Source organism: Procambarus clarkii, chromosome 14 (assembly GCF_040958095.1).
Source record: "Procambarus clarkii isolate CNS0578487 chromosome 14, FALCON_Pclarkii_2.0, whole genome shotgun sequence".
In the NCBI taxonomy this organism is placed as follows: domain Eukaryota; kingdom Metazoa; phylum Arthropoda; class Malacostraca; order Decapoda; family Cambaridae; genus Procambarus; species Procambarus clarkii.
In genome coordinates this window covers 2,891,114-2,916,686 of record NC_091163.1, presented here as the reverse complement: position 1 = coordinate 2,916,686, position 25,573 = coordinate 2,891,114, and the positions used below count along the sequence as shown (strand labels likewise).

The 25,573-nt window shown below is 46.9% G+C and overlaps 1 protein-coding gene across 1 annotated transcript in view; it reads right to left on the bottom strand.

Annotated features, from left to right (window-relative positions):
• Positions 1-7,152: 7,152 nt before the first annotated feature.
• Positions 7,153-25,573, bottom strand: part of LOC123771142 (gamma-aminobutyric acid receptor alpha-like) — a 57,150-nt gene continuing 38,729 nt past the window's right edge. The window contains exons 6-10 of the mRNA XM_069324249.1: positions 24,575-24,727; positions 22,476-22,609; positions 13,805-13,939; positions 8,839-9,045; positions 7,153-8,463 (exon numbers count right to left, since the gene is read on the bottom strand). Coding sequence (XP_069180350.1) covers positions 8,209-8,463; positions 8,839-9,045; positions 13,805-13,939; positions 22,476-22,609; positions 24,575-24,727 — 884 coding nt within the window. The 3' untranslated portion in view covers positions 7,153-8,208. The remainder of the gene's footprint in view (positions 8,464-8,838; positions 9,046-13,804; positions 13,940-22,475; positions 22,610-24,574; positions 24,728-25,573) is intronic.

Genomic DNA, 25,573 nt, shown 5'->3' with positions numbered 1-25,573 from the left:
GTCCAGGTCCCAAATCTACACAGTAAAATAACAACATACTGGAGTGAACGATATGGAAGAAAATGCAGAATAGAACCAGTGAAGAGCAGAGGTGCCACAGGCACAATCAGAGAACACTGTATAAACATCAGAGGTCCACGGTTGTTCAATATACTCCCAGGGGACATAAGAAATATTGCCGGGACATCTTCAAGAGGAAACTAGATATGTTCTTCAAGGAGTGCTGGACCAACCGGGCTGTGGTGGGTATATGGGCCTGCGGGCCGCTCCAAGCAACAGCCTGGTGGACCAAACTCTCACAAGTCAAGCCTGGCATCGGGCCGGGCTTGGGGAGTAGAAGAACTCCCAGAAACCCCATCAACCAGGTATCACCCAGGTATCATGGCCAGCCAGCCTCACCACATATCCAGCCAGCCTCACCACATGGCCAGCCAGCCTCACCACATGGCCAGCCAGCCTCACCACATGGCCAGCCAGCCTGCCTCACCACATGGCCAGCCAGCCAGCCTGCCTCACCACATGGCCAGCCAGCCAGCCTGCCTCACCACATAGCCAGCTTATAATCCATACTCTATATATTATAAAAATTTTACCTAATAAATGCACTGTTGACTAAACTGTATTTACTGTACATCTGTACTACAAATGAGCCTAGCTAACCTTCGGGTACAAAAGTGTAAACACAACCTCTGTAAGTACACTATATAGTCAAATCATCTCCGTTACAGTCTGGATACTGTAGTGACGGATACAGCTACAGTTACCTGTGTGATCCTGTATGGTCTGTGCTGGTCTCCCACTTCTGTTCCTAGCACTTACTGACGCCGGCTTCAACCGGTTTAGGAGTCTGTAGTGGAAGTGGAGTTTACTAGTAACTGGGTTTTCTGCAGCCGCTTTGGCCACCTCACCAGTCCAGTCATTTCCCAGTAGATTTAGTTCCCAGTACACAAGTACCCAGCATATTTAGTACCCAGCACATTTAGTACCCAGTACACAAGTACCCAGCACATTTAGTACCCAGTACACAAGTACCCAGTACACAAGTACCCAGTACACAAGTACCCAGCACATTTAGTACCCAGTACACAAGTACCCAGTACACAAGTACCCAGTACACAAGTACCCAGCACATTTAGTACCCAGTACACAAGTACCCAGTACACAAGTACCCAGCACATTTAGTACCCAGTACACAAGTACCCAGTACACAAGTACCCAGCACATTTAGTACCCAGTACACAAGTACCCAGTACACAAGTACCCAGCACATTTAGTACCCAGTACACAAGTACCCAGTACACAACTAAATTCAGGTCCATTACAAAGTTGATTCCTATAGCCTAATGCCCAGATTTTGCTAACGGAACTACCATATATATTTCAGTAAACTTCGTTAGTAGTTTCTGAGGCGAAATTGACTTCTAACTCAGTACCAATATACTGATTTTGGCCGAAACGCTTTGTGTAATAGTGGCTTCATTAGTATATGTAACTCCTCACAATTGTACATTATGTTCTTTGTACACACACATTCTTATGAATACAAATTATTATTATTATTATTTCGTTCACCTGGATTCTAGGTGACTCTAAGCGCGTCTAGGCAGTGAGGATGACAAATTATTATTATTATTATATATTTTGTGAAATATAACCTATAATTAGATCCTTTAAATAATTCACACCTTGACATAGAAATGTTTCTTACGCGACGACAAACAATATTCCTTAATTCCCCGTGACAATGACAATAAAACTCTGCCACCAGAAGTATTGTTTATTTGTCCTCCACACCCAGACCTTCTCTGGACACTATACACATTGCAAAAATAAATGCCCAGCCCCAGTGATGGTGTACTGAACGAGCAGGCTGTGTCGCCAGTCTCTCAAGAGGTAGAAACTGAGCCAGTGACATGTACAGGCGATGAGTCACAATAACGTGGATGGAGTATGTTGACCAGACCACACACTAGAAATTGAAGGGACGACGACGTTTCGGTCCGTCCTGGACCATTCTCAAGCCGATTGCGAAACGTCGTCGTCCCTTCAATTTCTAGTGTGTGGTCTGGTCAACAGTGACATGTGTCTACTTATCTATCTACATGTAAGAATCGTCAGGGTTATAATAATGCAACCCGTTCTCGCACTTGCTTATAGTCAATATTGGCTTATTTAATAAGTGCATATGTGACATACTAATTGATTGTGAATATTTTAGTTTACCTTGAAAAGCTTCATAGACAACACCGACCTCACCTAACCTTCTTAGTATGTTAAGATAAGCATCTTATTGCTTCTTATTTACAATTATTACTTAACCTATCAACGGTATAGGTTAAGTAATAATTGTAATTAGCTGGTTGCCTCATCTGAGCGTCAATAAGCCAACATATGTTTGAGACATTCTTATTACCTGTTAAATATACGTAAGTAGCAATATAATTATGAGAGATATACAGTTGTGTGGTGTATATGTTGTAATACACAAGTCTGAGACACCTTCACAAGTCCGTCAACACATGGAAACTGAATGATAAATATCATAGAGTTGAGCTACTGGAAGCTAAGGGCATCCATCTCAAGATATCTTCACGTTGGTCCACATTCAGCACCAATTTGGTTGCTATGTTTACACTTAACTTAAGTGAATTACTTGGTTACTTTGAAATATTCACGAGTGTAGGATAAAACCTAACATGTGAATCTCTGAAAAGTTAAAGCAGAAACTTGATTCAAGTTAAATCAATTGAAAATTTGACAACTTTTAATCCTCACTATACTTGGTGTGAGTCAACTCCATACATGTATAACTATGTGCAATTATCATGTGAGTACCTGTCTCACCACATGGCCAGCCAGCCTGCCTCACCACATGGCCAGCCAGCCTGCCTCACCACATGGCCAGTCAGCCTGCCTCACCACATGGCCAGTCAGTCTGCCTCACCACATGGCCAGCCAGCCTGCCTCACCACATGGCCAGCCAGCCTGCCTCACCACATGGCCAGCCAGCCTGCCTCACCACATGGCCAGCCAGCCTGCCTCACCACATGACCAGCCAGCCTGCCTCACCACATGGCCAGTCAGCCTGCCTCACCACATGGCCAGTCAGCCTGCCTCACCACATGGCCAGTCAGCCTGCCTCACCACATAGCCAGTCAGCCTGCCTCACCACATGACCAGCCAGCCTGCCTCACCACATGGCCAGCCAGCCTGCCTCATCACATGGCCAGTCAGTCTGCCTCACCACATGGCCAGCCAGCCTGCCTCACCACATGGCCAGTCAGTCTGCCTCACCACATGGCCAGCCAGCCTGCCTCACCACATGGCCAGCCAGCCTGCCTCACCACATGGCCAGCCAGCCTGCCTCACCACATGGCCAGTCAGTCTGCCTCACCACATGGCCAGCCAGCCTGCTTCACCACATGGTCAGTCAGTCTGCCTCACCACATGGCCAGCCAGCCTGCCTCACCACATGGCCAGCCAGCCTGCCTCACCACATGGCCAGTCAGTCTGCCTCACCACATGGCCAGCCAGCCTGCCTCACCACATGGCCAGCCAGCCTGCCTCACCACATGGCCAGTCAGTCTGCCTCACCACATGGCCAGCCAGCCTGCCTCACCACATGGCCAGTCAGTCTGCCTCACCACATGGCCAGCCAGCCTGCCTCACCACATGGCCAGCCAGCCTGCCTCACCACATGGCCAGTCAGTCTGCCTCACCACATGGCCAGCCAGCCTGCCTCACCACATGGCCAGTCAGCCTGCCTCACCACATGGCCAGCCAGTCTGCCTCACCACATGGCCAGCCAGCCTGCCTCACCACATGGCCAGCCAACCTGCCTCACCACATGGCCAGCCAGCCTGCCTCACCACATGGCCAGCCAGCCTGCCTCACCACATGACCAGCCAGCCTGCCTCACCACATGACCAGCCAGCCTGCCTCACCACATGACCAGTCAGCTTGCCTCACCACATGGCCAGCCAGCCAGCCTGCCTCACCACATGGCCAGCCAGCCTCATCACATGGCCAGCCAGCCAGCCTGCCTCACCACATGGCCAGCCAGCCTGCCTGCCTCACCACATGGCCAGCCAGCCTGCCTCACCACATGGCCAGCCAGCCAGCCTGCCTCACCACATGGCCAGCCAGCCTGCCTCACCACATGGCCAGCCAGCCTGCCTCACCACATGCCAGCCAGCCAACCTGCCTCACCACATGGCCAGCCAGCCTGCCTCACCACATGGCCAGCCAGCCAGCCTGCCTCACCACATGGCCAGCCAGCCTGCCTCACCACATGGCCAGCCAGCCTGCCTGCATCACCACATGGCCAGCCTGCCTGCCTCACCACATGGCCAGCCAGCCTGCCTCACCACATGGCCAGCCAGCCTGCCTCACCACATGGCCAGCCAGCCTGCCTCACCACATGGCCAGCCAGCCAGCCTGCCTCACCACATGGCCAGCCAGCCTGCCTGCCTCACCACATGGCCAGCCAGCCTGCCTCACCTCATGGCCAACCAACCTGCCTGCCTCACCACATGGCCAGCCAGCCTGCTTCACCACATGGCCAGTCAGTCTGCTTCACCACATGGCCAGTCAGCCTGCCTCACCACATGGCCAGCCAGCCTGCCTGCCTCACCACATGGCCAGTCAGCCTGCCTCACCACATGGCCAGCCAGCCAGCCTGCCTCACCACATGGCCAGTCAGTCTGCCTCACCACATGGCCAGTCAGTCTGCCTCACCACATGGCCAGCCAGCCTGCCTCACCACATGGCCAGCCAGCTTGCCTCACCACATGGCCAGCCAGTCAACCTGCCTCACCACATGGCCAGCCAGCCTGCTTCATCACTCCGGAGTCCTTACCGCTGAAATTATTACAACCCTTCACCTGTGAGTCTATGATGATGATGATATGGGAACAAGCGGTGCTTTAGGCGAAAATCTAAAGGACGACTAGTGATTTAAGAGACTGTTGTGGCCGCAAGGAAACAGGGAGTACACCGTTATTTAAAGCACAGTACCCAGATATATAGTGCCTCCTGGATTCACATACATATATAAAGGTTCGGCTCAACTACAGAGACCGAGTCACAACAGCCAGGCTGGACCACGTGACCCAAACATAACCTGACATGAAAACAACGATTCGCTCCGTCCTGGTACCTTGGCAAGTCATGAGAGAGGAGGATTCGATACCTGGGGCCAGATTCACGAAAGCACTTACGCAAGCACTTACGAACGTGTCCATCTTTCCTCAATCTTTGATGGCTTTGGTTACATTTATTAAACAGTTTACAAGCATGAAAAGTTGCCAATCAACTGTTGTTATTGTTATAAACAGCCTCCTGGTGCTTCGGAGCTCATTAACTGTTTAATAATTGTAAACAAAGCTGCCAAAGATTGAGAAAAGATGGACAGGTTCGTAAGTGATTTCGTGAATCTGGGCCCAGGAGGAGTCGCTACGAGGCAGGAGTGAAGGTGAGGGGAAAGGAGACGAGGGGAAAGTGGAGAAGTAAAGCATGAACACCGAGGTAGCAAATGGATAAGAAGGAACAGTGTAATAATGACTAATGACAGCTAAACAAAGTCATCAGAAAAGGGAGGAAATAAGCAAAAGAGAAAATGGTGAAATAAGCAGGCGACGAGTCACAATTACGTGGCTAAAGTATGATGACCAGACCACACACTAGAAGGTGAAGGGACGACGACGTTTCGGTCCGTCCTGGACCATTCTCAAGTCGATTGTCGACTTGAGAATGGTGAAATAAGACAACCAACCAAAACAGACAAAGAGATGTGTGTGTGTGGGTTGGGATGTCTATTTGGCTCAAGGTTTAAGAGAACACAAAAAGGCACAAAACATGGAGCCAAGAGTAAGAAGAAAGTCTAATATTTCCAAACTGATTAACAAATAGAAAAAATTGCCTAATTTTCCTGGATTACAGTGTGATGTTGTGGGATAACCAGGTACATACTTGCTCCCTTCTCGAAAGACAGACTGAGTGGATAGGATATCGGAGGTCTATAGATACTAGATGGGGAACCCGGCGGTGCCCGGGTCGTCTTCACCACAAACGACACTCAAATTCAACCACACACACCCACACCTTCCCAGTCTTCCACAATCAATGTAACTATCAACACACACTATCCTCATCACTGGGAACATCTTCACACTCTCACCATCTTCGTCCTCAGCTCCCACCTTCCCTGCCTCCCCCAGCACACACACACACACACACACACACACACACACACACACACACACACACACACACACACACACATACACACACACACACACTTGGACGGTCGGGGGACTGAACACCGACCTGCATGAACAGAAGTGCAAGTGATCAGGACAAAATATACAGATAAGTTCGTACAGGAAGTGCCAGACCAACCAGGGTGTAGTGGGCCTGCGGGCCGCGCCAAGCAACAGCCTGTTGGACCAAGTTATCACAAGTCGAGCCTGGCTTCAGGGGAGTAGATAAACTCACAGAACTCTCTCCAGGTATAAAATCTTGTTACTTTACTCTCAGTACGTTTTATAAAACTCCTTAGGAACAACGGATGGAGGGATCTGTGACTAAGCTGCTGGCTTCCTGTCCCCGATGAGGCCACTACAGATGTTGGTTCTACAGTGTAATTAATTTAATATATATATATATATATATATATATATATATATATATATATATATATATGTCGTACCTAATAGCCAGAACGCACTTCTCAGCCTACTATTCAAGGCCCGTTTTGCCTAATAAGCCAAGTTTTCATGAATTAATGTTTTTTCGTCTACCTAACCTACCTAACCTAACCTAACCTAGCTTTTTTTGGCTACCTAACCTAACCTTACCTATAAATATAGGTTAGGTTAGGTTAGGTAGGGTTGGTTAGGTTCGGTCATATATCTACGTTAATTTTAACTCCAATAAAAAAAAATTGACCTCATACATAGAGAAAAGGGTTGCTTTATCATTTCATAAGAAAAAAATTATAGTAAATATATTAATTCAGGAAAACTTGGCTTATTAGGCAAATCGGGCCTTGAATAGTAGGCTGAGAAGTGAGTTCTGGCTACTAGGTACGACATATATATATATATATATATATATATATATATATATATATATATATATATATATATATATATATATATATATGTACACATACAATATTACCACATGCACGGTATATACAAAAATATTACCATATAGACCATATCAATATTATATATCTTTAGACCTGTTTTGCAAGAGTTGACACAGGACGACTAATTCTGCTGCGTTCCTCCACAGCCATTCACGATGCCAGTGGCAACAGTTACTCTAAGCTGGACGGGCGGAGGCCTACAGTATCACACTACACAAAACGTATTGTTTATAGTGACCTCATCTCAGTTATGCCATTCGGAGCCTATAGTTAAATCTGAACCATATTTCAAGATAAAAACATTCGAATATAAGATAATACAGAAAGATTATTGGTCCATACGAGGCAGCTTCTTTCGGTAACACTTAGTATAGAGAAGCATGCATGGTAAGCCACCATGGTGTATTCTCCTGCTGTAAGTGCTGTAGTAAGTGTAAAACTTACCTTGGGCTCTCTAGTGTATTTCTTACCATGGGAAACTATAGTAACACCTTCCCACAGTAAGAATGACTTGCACTTATGGTGCACTTGCACTTATGGTGCACTTGCACTTATGGTGCACTTGCACTTATGGTGCACTTGCACTTATGGTGCACTTGCACTTATGGTGCACTTGCACTTATGGTGCACTTGCACTTATGGTGCACTTGCACTTATGGTGCACTTGCACTTATGGTGCACTTGCACTTATGGTGCACTTGCACTTATGGTGCACTTGCACTTATGGTGCACTTGCACTTATGGTGCACTTGCACTTATGGTGCCTCGCATTGAAACAGACACAGAAGTCAGTGGCATCAGGACAGATTATAAAGAAGAAAATATATTGTTTTACGCTAAAAGGCAAGCGGATTATAGCAAAAAATTGTATTGTTTACATAAGGAAAACTTACAGAATGTGTGGCTCACACCAGGAAGTGACTTACATTAGAGAAAGTAATATTTACCCCTGGGCAAAGTGCGTCACATCAGCTTTTCAAGAATTTGCTTCAGTATTGGGACACATCATCAGAAAATACCAGATTATACAAAAAAAAATAGGAGTACAGAGGAGTTTAGAGGTAGTCAGGCGGCCAGGGGTTGTGGGAGAGGAAGGTGTACCAATAGAGGAAGTTGATGCAGAGGAACGAGAGGGGGAAAAGGATGCGGGAGATCTCGTCGATGTTGGAGACGGAGTTCATCTGGAGGAGTTTGTTGCTGGGGTTGGTCCTCTTGCCGCTCCTCGAGTCTTGGGTCCAGCGACGGGCTTCGGCGTCGTCTGCCTCCGCTTGCGCCTTCCTCTGGTGTCGCTGCACTGCTCGACGCACCTCCTGCAAGAAGGTGGGGGCCCCGGGAGAGGCAAAACAGTGAGAAGAATCTTACTCGCAGGTTTCAGGCAGACTGCCAGCCACAACCCTCTCATGGATAAAAGATACGTTCTTGCTCAGCGATATAAATATGTACCAATCAGTTACTTCCTACATAAATCATGCTGAATAACACACATTAAGTTGACTGATTACTTGACACTTAGTATAAGTTGTGATGAATACTGCGCAAGTTTTTTGACATTCTTACACGACTAAATGACAAAAAATCTTGTTTCTAGTTAATCTGTTTCATATCTCTCTCTGTCTATCTCTATCTCTCTCTCATCCTCTATCTTTTTGTCTCTATCTATCTCTCTTCTACTCCTCTTCTCTCACCTTAAGCTGGTCTATGGTCTCTATGGTTGTGCTGTGGGTCCTTGCCTTCTCCCTGCCGCAGAGACCCGCCAGTCTGCTGAAGAAGGAGAACCTGGCGTCCCTGAAGGGAGGAGTCTTGGGCCTGGAGGAGGTGCCGACACCGTTGGGGCCCGTGCCAGGGCAAGCCCCCACCTCCCTCTCCGTCACGGACAGGCACACTGCTACAGGCTGCACGGTAGGGAAGATGATGTACTGTCTTGCAAAACGTTGAGGTGTGCGTGCCTAGTTATTCCCACTCCCTCCAATGTCTCTCCCTCACCATCCCTCCTCTCCACACACACACACACACACACACACACACACACACACACACACACACACACACACACACACACACACACACACACACACACACACACACAATGTTTGCAGATGACGCAAAATTAATGAGAAGAGTTGTGACAGACGAGGATTGTAGGATCCTCCAAGAGGACTTAAACAGGCTGCAGAGATGGTCAGGGAAATGGCTACTGGAGTTTAACACCAGTAAATGTAAAGTTATGGAAATGGGATCAGGTGACAGGAGACCAAAGGGACAGTACACAATGAAGGGGAACAGCCTACCTGTAACGATTCGAGAAAGAGACCTGGGAGTGGATGTGACACCTAATCTAACTCCTGAGGCACATATAAATAGGATAACGACAGCAGCGTACTCTACACTGGCGAAAATTAGAACTTCATTCAGAAACCTAAATGAGGAAGCTTTTAGGGCGCTTTACACTGCCTACGTGAGACCCGTCTTAGAGTATGCTGCGCCATCATGGAGCCCCCACCTGAAGAAACACATAAAGAAACTGGAGAAGGTTCAGAGGTTTGCGACGAGGCTTGTCCCAGAGCTACGAGGGATGGGATATGAAGAGCGGCTGAAGGAACTGAACCTTACGACACTAGAGAAAAGAAGGGAGAGAGGAGATATGATAGGGACATATAAAATACTCAGGGGAATTGACAAAGTGGAAATAGATGAAATGTTCACACGTAATAATAACAGAACGAGGGGACATGGGTGGAAACTGGAAACTCAGATGAGTCACAGAGATGTTAGGAAGTTTTCTTTTAGCGTGAGAGTAGTAGAAAAATGGAATGCACTTGGGGAACAGGTTGTGGAAGCAAATACTATTCATACTTTTAAAACTAGGTATGATAGGGAAATGGGACAGGAGTCATTGCTGTAAACAACCGATAGCTAGAAAGGCGGGATCCAAGAGTCAATGCTCGATCCTGCAAGCACATATAGGTGAGTACATATAGGTGAGTACACACACACACACACACACACAACTAGGTGAGTACATACCCACTATGCCCACCATACATACCCACTATGCCCACCATACTTAGCCACTATGCCCACCATACATACCCACTATACCCACCATACATACCCACTACACCTACAATACATACCCACTACACCCCACCATACATACCCACTACACCTACCATACATACCCACTACACCCCACCATACATACCCACTACACCCCACCATACATACCCACTACACCCCACCATACATACCCACTACACCCCACCATACATACCCACTACACCCCACCATACATACCCACTACACCTACCATACATACCCACTACACCCCACCATACATACCCACTACACCCCACCATACATACCCACTACACCCCACCATACATACCCACTACACCCCACCATACATACCCACTACACCCACCATACATACCCACTACACCCACCATACATACCCACTACACCCCACCATACATACCCACTACACCCCACCATACATACCCACTACACCCCACCATACATACCCACTACACCCACCATACATACCCACTACACCCCACCATACATACCCACTACACCCACCATACATACCCAATACACCCACCATACTTACTCGCGCTCCTAGCAGTATCACCCAACTCTTCACGTGGTGAAGAGTATATCATCAGTTGATATCATTCTCTCCCCTATCAGTTGACTTGGGGAGTATCGCCATTCCTAGAGCAGTACACCTGGGTGTGGTGCGGGTTAGGGAAGAGAGGTGGTGGTATCAGGGGGGATGGAGGTAGTTGTCCTGGTGGTATCAGGGGGGGGGATGGAGGTAGTTATCCTGGTGGTATCAGGGGGGATGGAGGTAGTTATCCTGGTGGTATCAGGGGGGGGGATGGAGGTAGTTATCCTGGTGGTATCAGGGGGGATGGAGGTAGTTGTCGTGGTGGTATCAGGGGGGATGGAGGTAGCTGTCCTGGTGGTATCAGGGGGGAAGGAGGTAGTTGTCGTGGTGGTATTAGGGGGGATGAAGGTAGTTGTCGTGGTGGTATCAGGGGGAAGGAGGTAGTTGTCGTGGTGGTATCAGGGGGGATGAAGGTAGTTGTCGTGGTGGTATCAGGGGGGATGAAGGTAGTTGTCGTGGTGGTATCAGGGGGAAGGAGGTAGTTGTCGTGGTGGTATCAGGGGGGATGAAGGTAGTTGTCGTGGTGGTATCAGGGGGGATGGAGGTAGTTGTCCTGGTGGTATCAGGGGGGAAGGAGGTAGTTGTCATGGTGGTATCAAGGGGAAGGAGGTAGTTGTCGTGGTGGTATCAGGAGGGTATCATGATTGGAGGGTATCGATTCATTTCTCTCAATGTTTGCGGACGATGCTAAAATTATGAGAAGGATTAAAACAGAAGAGGACTGTTTGAGGCTTCAAGAAGACCTAGACAAGCTGAAGGAATGGTCGAACAAATGGTTGTTAGAGTTTAACCCAACCAAATGTAATGTAATGAAGATAGGTGTAGGCAGCAGGAGGCCAGATACAAGGTATCATCTGGGAGAGGAAATTCTTCAGGAGTCAGAGAAGGAAAAAGACTTGGGGGTTGATATCACGCCAGACCTGTCTCCTGCAGCACATATCAAGCGGATAACATCAGCGGCATATGCCAGGCTGGCCAACATACGAACGGCATTCAGAAACTTGTGTAAAGAATCATTCAGAACTTTGTATACCACATATGTCAGGCCAATCCTGGAGTATGCAGCCCCAGCATGGAGTCCATATCTAGTCAAGGATAAGACTAAACTGGAAAAGGTTCAAAGGTTTGCCACCAGACTAGTACCCGAGCTGAGAGGTATGAGCTACGAGGAGAGACTACGGGAATTAAACCTCACTTCGCTGGAAGACAGAAGAGTTAGGGGGGACATGATCACCACATTCAAGATTCTGAAGGGGATTGATAGGGTAGATAAAGACAGTCTATTTAACACAAGGGGAACACGCACAAGGGGACACAGGTGGAAACTGAGTGCCCAAATGAGCCACAGAGATATTAGAAAGAACTTTTTTAGTGTCAGAGTGGTTGACAAATGGAATGCATTAGGGGGTGATGTGGTGGAGGCTGACTCCATACACAGTTTCAAGTGTAGATATGACAGAGCCCGATAGGCTCAGGAATCTGTACACCTGTTGATTGACGGTTGAGAGGCGGGACCAAAGAGCCAGAGCTCATCCCCCGCAAACACAACTAGGTGAGTACAACTAGGTGAGTACACACACACACACTCTCTCTCTCTCTCTCTCTCTCTCTCTCTCTCTCTCTCTCTCTCTCTCTCTCTCTCTCTCTCTCTCTCTTTCGCTCTTTCTCTCTCTCTCTTTGCCATCTCACTATCTTCTCCTTTCCCTCAAACCCCCATATCTCACCTTCTCTCTCATCTGTTTAACTAAAACAAGGGTTCAATATAAATTGCATCGATGTTACTAAACTAATACTGCAAGCTAAGAACTGCAATCCTGCATCAACTCATGAGAAACCTCAGCATAGAAACTGATCTATTTTATGAAATTAATGTTAGTTTTCCATTAGATATAAGCTATTAAATATTTAGTTACAATTTGATTCACCCTCTAATTAGAGAGTAATTGAGGAATTGAGAGTAAAATAGGTACCTGGTTGTTAGTCAGCTGTCACGGGCTGCTTCCTGGGGGTGGAGGCCTGGTCGAGGACCGGGCCGCGGGGACACTAAAAGCCCCGAAATCATCTCAAGATAACCTCAAGATAACCGTGATTGGAGGGTAAAGCTGGAGGCAACTGTGTTCCAGAGCCTTCGTCTGCTCACTTGACTTGAATTGTTGAGTATTTTTGCTTTTATTATTTCCTACCACAGACGTGGCCACACATTTACAATGCTAACCAGCATATATACATTTTCTTCTGTCCTCCATGGACCGGGTTAGAGATCTGTTCAACATATAGTTCAGTGATTTATTGAACAATCAACTTATTGTAGTACTTATATAATGCAAATCTAACCTTCCTACATAAATACACAGACTTACATCTGTCCTACTTAAAGTGTTCGGAGAATCTTTTACAGTGTCATTAATGTGCATTTACAAAGGTGAAATGTAATGTGAACGCTCGCATCAGGGTGAAAGAAACTCTGCCCATTTGTTTTTGCCATTGCCAGGGATCGATCCCCAGTCCCTAGGATTATGAGTGCCGAGCGCTGTTCACTCAGCCACAGGCCCCTGTGGATGTGTGTATGTGTGTGTGTGTGTACTCACCTAGTTGGGCTTACAGGGGTTGAGCTCTGGCTCTTTGGTCCTGCCTCTCAACTGTCAATCTACTGATGTACAGGTTCCGGAGCCTACTGGGCTCTATCATATCTACACTTGAAACTGTGTATGGAGTCAGCCTCCACCATATCACCACATAATGCATTACATTTGTTAACTACTCTGACTCTGAACAAAAACATTCTAATGTCTGTGGCTCATTTGGGTACTAAGTTTCCACCTGTGTCCCCTTGTTCGTGTTCCACCCGTGCTGAAGAGTTTGTCTTTGTCCACCCTGTCAATTCCCCTGAGAATTTTGTAGGTGGTCATCATGTCTCCCCTTACTCCTCTGTCTTCCAGGGATATGTGAGGTTCGTGTGTGTGGATCCTGTCATACCTCACCTCTGCCTGCTCATCCTCCAAGCCATCGTCATCATCCTGGTAGAGGTCGTCGTCCGAGGAGTCGGCCTCAGAGCTGGCCTGAGACAGGTAGACCTCGCCGGACCCGACCTTGGTGAAGACATGGACGAAGGCGAACTGTGGACACAACAAGAAAGGTTACAGGAAGAAAATATACCCGACGCAAGGCTCAATAATATAAAAATCTATTTATATGATATTTTAATTTATGACCAGACCACACACTAGAAGGTGAAGGGACGACGACGTTTCGGTCCGTCCTGGATCATTCTCAAGTCGATCACAATCGACTTGAGAATCCAGGACTTGAGAATTTCGGTCCAGGACGGACCGAAACGTCGTCGTCCCTTCACCTTCTAGTGTGTTGTCTGGTCATCATACTTTAGCCACGCTATTGTGACTCATCGCCTGCATGTTTTAATTTATTTATCTTTTCTTGTGACACTAGAAATGTTTCTGAGAGTATTAATTTATCCTCCTCTAGCTCTTAGATTTTGGACGCTTAAACGCCATCCTAAAATTTCACATCTGTATGTAAGTGTAATACAACCCTGAAGTGACAACCTTCGTCAACGTACCTTTGACAAGCCATCGGTTTTCTGACCTCATCGAGGCCACTAGAGTGTTAGTGGCCATCAGGTAAATTATGATAGCCGTAACTCTTTCTACATCAGTCCTGCCTAAAAATCACAACCGTTCTCTCTCATTCAACTGATGCTCAACGTAAAAGAAAATGTTTACAATGAAGCAGAGACAACAATAATTTGACAGATGATTTTGAAAGCGTATTTTCTGTTGAAAATAATAATTTGTCTTGCAATTATGACTAAACGATAGGAAAAACCGCCTTTGATTTCATTACTGTTGGTGATTAGGATGCAAAACAGCAACAGATAACACAAGTACAAGTGAAGCCAACACGTTGCACTACATAACACCTGAATTTACCTGAGAGGCCACCAAGCCTAGTGGCCTCGACGAGGACAGGAAGCCGGCGGCTTATCAAAAGTCCCGCCAATATGCCCTGATGATCTTTTCCATTTGAATTTAAAAACCCAACACAGTTTTGGCATTTACGGCTTCGGCGGGTAGGCTGTTCCACGAGTTAATAACCCTGTGGGTGAGGGAGGGAAGTATCAGGGGGAAAGCGCCAAGCCATTTCGACTATATAGCACTGAGAAGGGGTCAGGATAAGGCTTTGGGATGGGACGAGGGAAAAGGAATAGTACCCAACTACTTGGACGGTCGGGGATTGAACGCCGACCTCCATGAAGCGAGACCGTCGCTCTACCGTCCAGCCTAAATGTTACTTTTTCACTCAGTCGGTGAAAAAGCATCTCCTGTTCTCAGTTCTGCATTGTGGCTTGTTGAGCTTGAAACCGTTGCTCCTTGTTTGTGTTACATCTGATCTTCTGAAGAAGTTGTCCGGATCAACATCCTCAAACTTGTTCAGTATTTTAAAGGTTTCAATGAGGTCCGCCCTGTCATGCCTGGTTTGCAGTGTTGCAGTAACAATATTCACTACTGTTGCTAAACTAGAGCACAAAGTTACAAGTCACATTGGTGTGTCAGATATTAGAAAGCGACGTAAACATAGACTATTGGTCTCACACGTGGCAAATGAGTATTAGTGTTGGAGAGCGCGCTGCTGTACTGGGGGAGGGAGGGAATTATCAGGGGGAAAGCGCCAAGCCGTTACGACTATAGGGCACTGGGAAGGGGCCAAGATATAAGGATTTGGGATAGGACGGTGGGGAAGGAATAGTGCCCAACCACTTGGACGGTCAACTGAACACGCCAGCAACACATGAACACACCAGCACACCGAGTCACAAAATGTCCGCCACCAGCCGCCCAACTTCCTCGCACCAGGCCATTGGGTTTTGTTTGTTGCTGTTAACGTCAGTGTGTCGTTTTTGTGTGAAAGGTTCCTTAAGACCTAAAATCAAAACAATTATATATTGATGATCAGTTGTCGAATTTTGCGTGTTGCTTTCTGCTGGTAACAGGTGTTGTTTTGTCCACAGGTGTGAGAGGCACAGGTGTTAGAGGCACAGGTGTGAGAGGCACAGGTGTGAGAGGCACAGGTGTGAGAGGCACAGGTGTGAGAGGTACAGGTGTGAGAGGCACAGGTGTGAGAGGCACAGGTGTGAGAGGTCATGCACACTGAAGACATGCCGAAGACACTCGATTGGAGGGAGGACTGTCACGTGTGGCTTCACTGCTCTCTTGGATGGTAGGGGGGAGGTCAGGACCGGGTGGAGTGCATCACCTGTCATTTCACTACTTGCAGCTAGAATTTCCAGCCTGCTAGATTTCGAGAGCTCCAGGCAAAGGACATGAACACACTCTCGGAGCTTTGTAGACCAAGAGAGCGAAATATGATCAGGAAGGTCCACTGTCCCAACTTGGATCCAAACCACCAAAGCAGCCACATCTTCACGCTTCTGACGTGAAGATATACTAATGTATCAGGACGATTTTTTCGCATTCAGCTCCGAAAAACACAGTGCAGCTTTGAACCGTTCGTATGGTGGAAATAATTCTGAGAACAGAGGCAGCTAAGAACATGAAGGGAAGTCCCTCTGTCCAACGATGTCATCGCAGGGAGAGTTGCAGATCTGCAACCAACAACTTGCACCAAGTTTGTCAGGAAATTAAGGACAGTCCCACATGCAGGCGATGAGTCACAATAACGTGACTAAATTATGTTGACCAGACCACACACTAGAAGGTGAAGGGGGGACGACGACGTTTCGGTCCGTCCTGGACCATTCTCAAGTTGATTGTGAAACGTCGTCGTCCCTTCACCTTCTAATGTGTGGTCTGGTCAACAATCCCACATCCATGGGCCTGCAGTTGGACGGATCAACTAATGTTTCCGACATAAATCAACTGATTGCATATATCCGTTACATCAAGGCTTTGCAAATAACAGCCAAGGGAGCAGCTATATTACAGGTCTTAGACGAGTTTTTGAGAAACATTAGATCAAGCGAGAGAAGGCAGCCATGTGTCTGTACGGCTGGCGCCCGAGCCATGATAGGGTAGACTACCAGAGAAGGTAGACGCCTTCAAGAAGATCTCCCTCTGGAAGCGTCGAGTCCAAGCAGGGAATGAGGGAAAACATTCCAATCTTGGATGAGTTGCTGGGGGATAATAATATTAGTCTCATGCTTGGAGAAAATATTGTTAAACACCTCACGCACCTTGAGATTACCCTGACAGTCTTCCAAAGATCAGACATATCCAGACAACCCATTATTCAGTATTCAACAGTATTCATCAGCCCTTCCTGGCAGACATGAGTCATAATGACAACTTGAATGAGGAGCTCATTGATCTGCAGGTGAACCTGGGCTGTCAAACAATATTCCGTGCACTTCAGGTGCCTCACGTTCGGCGTAAGCAATTGATAACGTATCCTGGAATTGTGAAAACAACGCTGGAGGCTCATTATTCCCTCTCCAATGACCAATTTGTATAAGAATGAATTCTCCCACAATGCCGCACATCAAAACAATAGCCTACAACTGTTTTTAAGATGGACTGGTTCCTGATGGAGTCTCTCGCTAACACAAAGTATCGATTCCAGAAACTTGGCACGCAATAGCAATACAAAAAATCACATTGATGAGTACACACACACACACATTATATATATATATATATATATATATATATATATATATATATATATATATATATATATATATATATATATATATATATATATATATATGTTCGCCATTCAGGCGAACAAACCTGAATGGTCCCCAGGACTATATGCAACTGAAAACTCACACTCCAGAAGTGACTCGAACCCATACTGCCAGGAGCACTCTGTTGGCGTACAGGACACCTTAGCCGCTCGACCAACACGACCGGACAAAAGAGGATGGTAGCCGAGGCTATTTCCATCCCCCTGCCGGCACAACAGTTGCCTAACTTCCAGGTATGAATTTACTGATAGGTTGACAAAGGAGAAATTCAACGTTGCCTAAACACTTGTGTCCTGTGCAGGAACTGAACTGGTACTGCTCAGTATGCTTTAGGTGCGGCCATATTGTCTGCAGTCTTGTGTTAATTACTTCCTACAGGTGGGTGCTGGAACACCATCCAGGTGGGTGCTGGAACACCATCCAGGTGGGTGCTGGAACACCATCCAGGTGGGTGCTGGAACACCATCCAGGTGGGTGCTGGAACACCATCCAGGTGGGTGCTGGAACACCATCCAGGTGGGTGCTGGAACACCATCCAGGTGGGTGCTGGAACACCATCCAGGTGGGTGCTGGAACACCATCCAGGTGGGTGCTGGAACACCATCCAGGTGGGTGCTGGAACACCATCCAGGTGGGTGCTGGAACACCATCCAGGTGGGTGCTGGAACACCATCCAGGTGGGTGCTGGAACACCATCCAGGTGGGTGCTGGAACACCATCCAGGTGGGTGCTGGAACACCATCCAGGTGGGTGCTGGAACACCATCCAGGTGGGTGCTGGAACACCATCCAGGTGGGTGCTGGAACACCATCCAGGTGGGTGCTGGAACACCATCCAGGTGGGTGCTGGAACACCATCCAGGTGGGTGCTGGAACACCATCCAGGTGGGTGCTGGAACACCATCCAGGTGGGTGCTGGAACACCATCCAGGTGGGTGCTGGAACACCATCCAGGTGGGTGCTGGAACACCATCCAGGTGGGTGCTGGAACACCATCCAGGTGGGTGCTGGAACACCATCCAGGTGGGTGCTGGAACACCATCCAGGTGGGTGCTGGAACACCATCCAGGTGGGTGCTGGAACACCATCCAGGTGGGTGCTGGAACACCATCCAGGTGGGTGCTGGAACACCATCCAGGTGGGTGCTGGAACACCATCCAGGTGGGTGCTGGAACACCATCCAGGTGGGTGCTGGAACACCATCCAGGTGGGTGCTGGAACACCATCCAGGTGGGTGCTGGAACACCATCCAGGTGGGTGCTGGAACACCATCCAGGTGGGTGCTGGAACACCATCCAGGTGGGTGCTGGAACACCATCCAGGTGGGTGCTGGAACACCATCCAGGTGGGTGCTGGAACACCATGCAGGTGGATGCTAGAACACCATCCAGGTGGGTGCTAGAACACCATCCAGGTGGGTGCTGGAACACCATCCAGGTGGGTGCTGCAACACCATCCAGGTGGGTGCTGGAACACCATCCAGGTGGGTGCTGGAACACCATCCAGGTGGGTGCTGGAACACCATCCAGGTGGGTGCTGGAACACCATCCAGGTGGGTGCTGGAACACCATCCAGGTGGGTGCTGGAACACCATCCAGGTGGGTGCTGGAACACCATCCAGGTGGGTGCTGGAACACCATCCAGGTGGGTGCTGGAACACCATCCAGGTGGGTGCTGGAACACCATCCAGGTGGGTGCTGGAACACCATCCAGGTGGGTGCTGGAACACCATCCAGGTGGGTGCTGGAACACCATCCAGGTGGGTGCTGGAACACCATCCAGGTGGGTGCTGGAACACCATCCAGGTGGGTGCTGGAACACCATCCAGGTGGGTGCTGGAACACCATCCAGGTGGGTGCTGGAACACCATCCAGGTGGGTGCTGGAACACCATCCAGGTGGGTGCTGGAACACCATCCAGGTGGGTGCTGGAACACCATCCAGGTGGGTGCTGGAACACCATCCAGGTGGGTGCTGGAACACCATCCAGGTGGGTGCTGGAACACCATCCAGGTGGGTGCTGGAACACCATCCAGGTGGGTGCTGGAACACCATCCAGGTGGGTGCTGGAACACCATCCAGGTGGGTGCTGGAACACCATCCAGGTGGGTGCTGGAACACCATCCAGGTGGGTGCTGGAACACCATCCAGGTGGGTGCTGGAACACCATCCAGGTGGGTGCTGGAACACCATCCAGGTGGGTGCTGGAACACCATCTAGATGGATGCTGGAACACCATCCAGGTGGGTGCTGGAACACCTTCCAGGCGTGTTCTATAAAATCCTATTCCAGACCTGGGAGATCCATCCAAAATTTGCCTGAGCAGTCTAATGATGTCATCCCTTGGATGACTAACCGTCCTGTGAGATGTAATTTGTTTTAGTGTCACACAGCTGGCTCTTGACACACACTGTGTAACCCTTCATATAGTTTAGGGCAGCTGTATAAATCTCCAGGTACCTTAGTATAACACAGCTGGCTATTGACCCACACTATGTAACCCTTCATATAGTCTAGGGCAGCTGTATAAATCTCCAGGTACCTTAGTATAACACAGCTGGCTCTTGACACACACTATGTAACCCTTCATATAGTCTAGGGCAGCTGTATAAATGTCCAGGTACCTTAGTATCACACAGCTGGCTCTTGACACACACTGTGCAACCCTTCATATAGTCTAGGGCAGCTGTATAAATGTCCAGGTACCTTAGTATCACACAGCTGGCTCTTGACACACACTGTGTAACCTTTGATATAGTCTCAGTTATCTGCATAAATACAGATACACCTAAATTACGTCAATAAAATTATGGTTTAGGAGATGTTGGGAGCTCCTGAGAGCTTCAAGCCACAGGACCGTTCTCATTTTGTTCAATACATGACACGTTTTATTGCAGAATATTGCAGATAGTTCTCGTCATATTTAAGGAAGAATATTAATACACTCAGAAATCACAATAACGTGATGCATCAAATGAACAAATCCACAAGGGGATGCTCCCGGACGCAGGTTCGAATCCTCGTCACGGCCCTTGTGGATTTGTTCATGAATATTAATATATTAAACCGAAACGCTCAAACACCAATGTTAAGTACTCTGACAACCCAATCTACATTTTTGAAAATAAATAAATAAATAAATAAATAAATAAATCATATGACCATATATACACTGAGAGGTGTACCCACACTTCTTCATGTAAACACTGCCAGTTTACTTTAGGCCTAGACTATATTCAGGACAAAAGTAAACTTTCTGGTTGGCCTTAATAACCCTCCTGAGGTTAAGTCTTAAGCCCAACAAGTAAAATTCAAATTAAACCTACTTAAGAGTTCTGGAATCTATTCAGTCTTGAGAGGGTAATAAGAAATAATTGATTGTACATAAACAAAATTATTAAATGCCACGACAATGTTGACTTTGAGTTATACTTTAATATTAACTGAACTTAGTTATATACATAAAGTCAAGGATAATAATATGCAGTAATGGCAACAAAATAATAGACAAATACTGTGTCTTCATCGGTGCAAAAAACCGTCTCTTTAATCAAGAGTTGGGATTAATCCACTGTTAGTGGATTATTAACTACATTTCTGACAGAAATTAATTACTCTCAGTGATCTGTCAATAAGATCACTGACAGATCTTACCAATAAAAGCAAGTCAAATTAATACCATATATATATATATATATATATATATATATATATATATATATATATATATATATATATATATATATATATGACGTACCTAGTAGCCAGAACGCACTTCTCAGCCTACTATGCAAGGCCCGATTTGCTTAATAAGCCAAGTTTTCATGAATTAATTGTTTTTCGACTACCTAACCTAACCTAACCTAACTTTTTCGGCTACCTAACCTAACCTAACCTATAAAGATAGGTTAGGTTAGGTTAGGTAGGGTTGGTTAGGTTCGGTCATATATCTACGTTAATTTTAACTCCAATAAAAAAAAATTGACCTCATACATAATGAAATGGGTAGCTTTATCATTTCATAAGAAAAAAATAGAGAAAATATATTTATTCAGGAAAACCTGGCTTATTAGGCAAATCGGGCCTTGCATAGTAGGCTGACAAGTGCGTTCTGGCTACTAGGTACGACATATATACATACATATTTACAAATAGATTATGACGAATAATGCTATCCAAATCTGCATTTTATATTGTACTACTATATAAACTTTCCTCAAACCAACAGCTAAGTTTGGATGCCCAGTAATATACTCACCTAGTTGTGCTTGCGGGGGTTGAGCTCTGGCTCTTTGTTCCCGCCTCTCAACCGTCAATCAACAGGTGTACAGGTTCCTGAGCCTATTGGGCTCTATCATGTCTACACTTGAAACTGTGTATGGAGTCAGCCTCCACCACATCACTTCCTAATGCATTCCATTTGTCAACCACTCTGACACTAAAAAAAGTTCTTTCTAATATCTCTGTGGCTCATTTGGGCAATATGTGTGATGTTGTGTGTTGCTGAGAAAGTCTTGGTTGTAAGGTTGATATAAAGCCATGGCTTGGTTACTGACTTTAATACTTATAACGATACATGATTAGCAGCGTCCAAGCTTGGCGGGCGTCCTGTATGCTGTATATCTGTTGTTTACATACCGCTGGCGCATGAAACGCAGCCCATACAAACGGATGGTGCCGTTGGCTATGAACACGACAAAATGGTATAGTTATTTGTCTCTAAATGCTCTTTGAGAAACAAGAATAGTCTTACGTCTGGCAGGGAAGATACAACAAAGCCACATCGGGTTGCGATTTCCTACTCTAACGTAGCTTAATTAGTTAAATTTTGACCTCTGGTTTCCACTGAAGAACCCAGGGTCGTAACAGTCTTCCCTCGGAGTTACAAGAACATTTCCCCCACTGGCTCAAGTCTTAAGTATTCCCAACTCACCTCAATGATGGTAGCGAAGATGAACCCGTAGGAGAGCCAGACGAAGAGGTCGAGGGCCGTGGAGTAGGGCACCTTGGGCAGGTCTGTCCTCGCCTCCAGTCCCAGGAACGTCATAGTCAGCACCGTCGTGATACCTGAAGCAGGAGCCACCGTCAGGAGGCAAGATGGTGTGGAGTAGGGGTGTGGATGATTGTGTTCAGGGGTGTGGATGATTGTGTTCAGGGGTGTGGATGATTGTGTTCAGGGGTGTGAATGATTGCGTTCAGGGGTGTGGATGATTGTGTTCAGGGGTGTGGATGATTGTGTTCAGGGGTGTGGATGATTGTGTTCAGGGGTGTGGATGATTGCGTTCAGGGGTGTGGATGATTGTGTTCAGGGGTGTGGATGATTGTGTTCAGGGGTGTGGATGATTGCGTTCAGGGGTGTGGATGATTGTGTTCAAAGAGGAACATTTACTAACATAGATACCTTACAAGAAATGTATTTTGAACTAACACATGAATTATGCATGAAATCAACTATCAGTTTCAATAAATACACATAATGCACTTTAAAATGCTGTCATTGTACTGTATTAGGGAAATACAGGAAATACAGTACAATGACAGCATTGTACTGCATTTTAAACTTCAAAAAAATAAAATATACTGTTATATCAATTCATAATTTTGTCCTCATCAGCATGAAGAGAGAAATATGAGCTGGCCTACAGCCAGTAGTTTGTGAGGTCACACACTTGACCTGACTCTGACCTGTCACCCTCCTAATTGTGCCACAGTTAGGCTGGAGTGATCAGGTCATCAAGTTGGCTTTGTTCTTCTTTCATAATATTGTTCTGAATCACATCAATAACAGCTACCTTGATCACTTCCTGTCTAGTAATGAAATTATGCAAATTGGTTTCCTTGACTATTTTCCCTAGTCATGGTTAAGGAATTATTTGAACATTTTCCTTGCCAAAGTTAAGGAATTGTCTGGTAATTTTCCTAGACAGTGTTAAAGAATTATTTGAATGTTTTCCTAGACAGTGTTAAAGAATTATTTGAACATTTTCCCAGCCAAAGTTAAGGAATTGTCTGGTAATTTTCCCTAGTCATGGTTAAGGAATTATTTGAACATTTTCCCAGCCAAAGTTAAGGAATTGTCTGGTAATTTTCCCTAGTCATGGTTAAGGAATTATTTGAACATTTTCCTTGCCATTGCTAAGGAAAAGACTAATTCCCCCGTTCTCCGTCCTGATGAGAGAGCGTAAACAAGCGTGGGTTTAAATATATTGGCTTAACTTTGTTTCAAAGATAAAATACAACACTTCCTGAATTCTGAATTGATATGATTTAAGTGCAGCGTTAAGAGGAAGACTAAGGTACTTATTTTCACTTATTTTACTACTTATAAGGTACTTATTTTCAAAGGACCTTCTTTAAGTACTCACCAAAAGACATATTTTTCTACACAGACACGTACATACACACAGACACTTACATAGACAATTATCTACATAGACACTTACCTACATATAGACACTATATAGCAAACACACTTACCTAGAGACAAGTAGTTAAGTTCTTCACGTATAAGGACTCATCGTCGACTCGTCAAGAAACATGGGATTGGACACGCGCCTAGAGAGATGCCACTGGATATATATCATTGAGTAGACATGATTGGGCACTGATCTAGAAATACGTGGATGGACACCTTGTCTAGAGACTTACAGTTTGGGCCTTTAAATAGACAATTGCGGTTAGACATTTGCCTAGAAAGATACACTTGTACACTTGACTAAAATTATGCAGCTGGGCACTTACCTCGAGATGCACTTGGACACTGACCAGGAGATGCACGTGGACACTTACCTCGAGATGCACTTGGACATTGACCAGGAGATGCACTTGGACACTTACCTCGAGATACACTTGGACATTGACCAGGAGATGCACTTGGACACTTACCTCGAAGTGCACTTGGACATTGACCAGGAGATGCACTTGGACACTTACCTCGAGGTGCACTTGGACACTGACCAGGAGATGCACGTGGACAATGGCCTAGAGAAGCTGTTGGACACCTCGCTAAAAAGGATGAGGTTGGACACTGACCTAGAGAGATGCGATCGGAGGTGGCTTCACGGTTGAGCCAGAAGGACACCCAGGAGAGCACCACCAGCAGCACACACGGACCGTACACTGTGATCATGAAGTTACCCATGTGTCGCTGGAGGTGGAAGCTGGCCAGCAAGGTCGAGAACTCCCCTGTAAGGTGGGAGAGGGTGCACCAACATTCAAGCAGCAGCAGCAGCAGCAGCAGCAGCAGCAGCAGCAGCAGCAAGAGCAGCAGCAGCAGCAGCAGCAGCAGCAGCAGCAGCAGCAGCAAGAGCAGCAGCAGCAGCAGCAGCAGCAGCAAGAGCAGCAGCAGCAGCAAGAGCAGCAGCAGCAGCAGCAAGAGCAGCAGCAGCAAGAGCAGCAGCAGCAGCAGCAGCAGCAGCAGCAGCAAGAGCAGCAGCAGCAGCAGCAAGAGCAGCAGCAGCAAGAGCAGCAGCAGCAGCAGCAGCAGCAGCAAGAGCAGCAGCAGCAAGAGCAGCAGCAGCAGCAACAGCCGCAGCAGCCGCAGCAGCAGCACCAGCAGCCGCAGCAGCAGCCGCAGCACCAGCACCACCACCACCATCACCACCACCACCACCACCACCACCACCACCACCACCACCAGAAGTGACGACCAAAATGTGACGTTCGTTATATTGACAAATTAACACCATCAACTCAAGATCAGAGATGCAGTAGCCAATTCAACGATCGTGGGAATCATGACCACAGAATTGTCAGTAGAAACATCAACGGTAGCTCCAGCAGACACACGGACCCCCAGTTCGACAAGGAGCAGAGGCAGCAGCAGCAGGAGCAGACCAACCAGGCGGAGCAGATCCGTTGAGGGATGCAAGGAATACCAAGAGAGGATGAGAACATCATCACACATCACACACCAACAACATCATATTTATAATGACTTACATGACTATAATTCCCAGCACATAACACAGTGTGTGTACACCCAACGCCACACACCTCATACAGGGTGTACTTCTACACCCTTCAGCATTA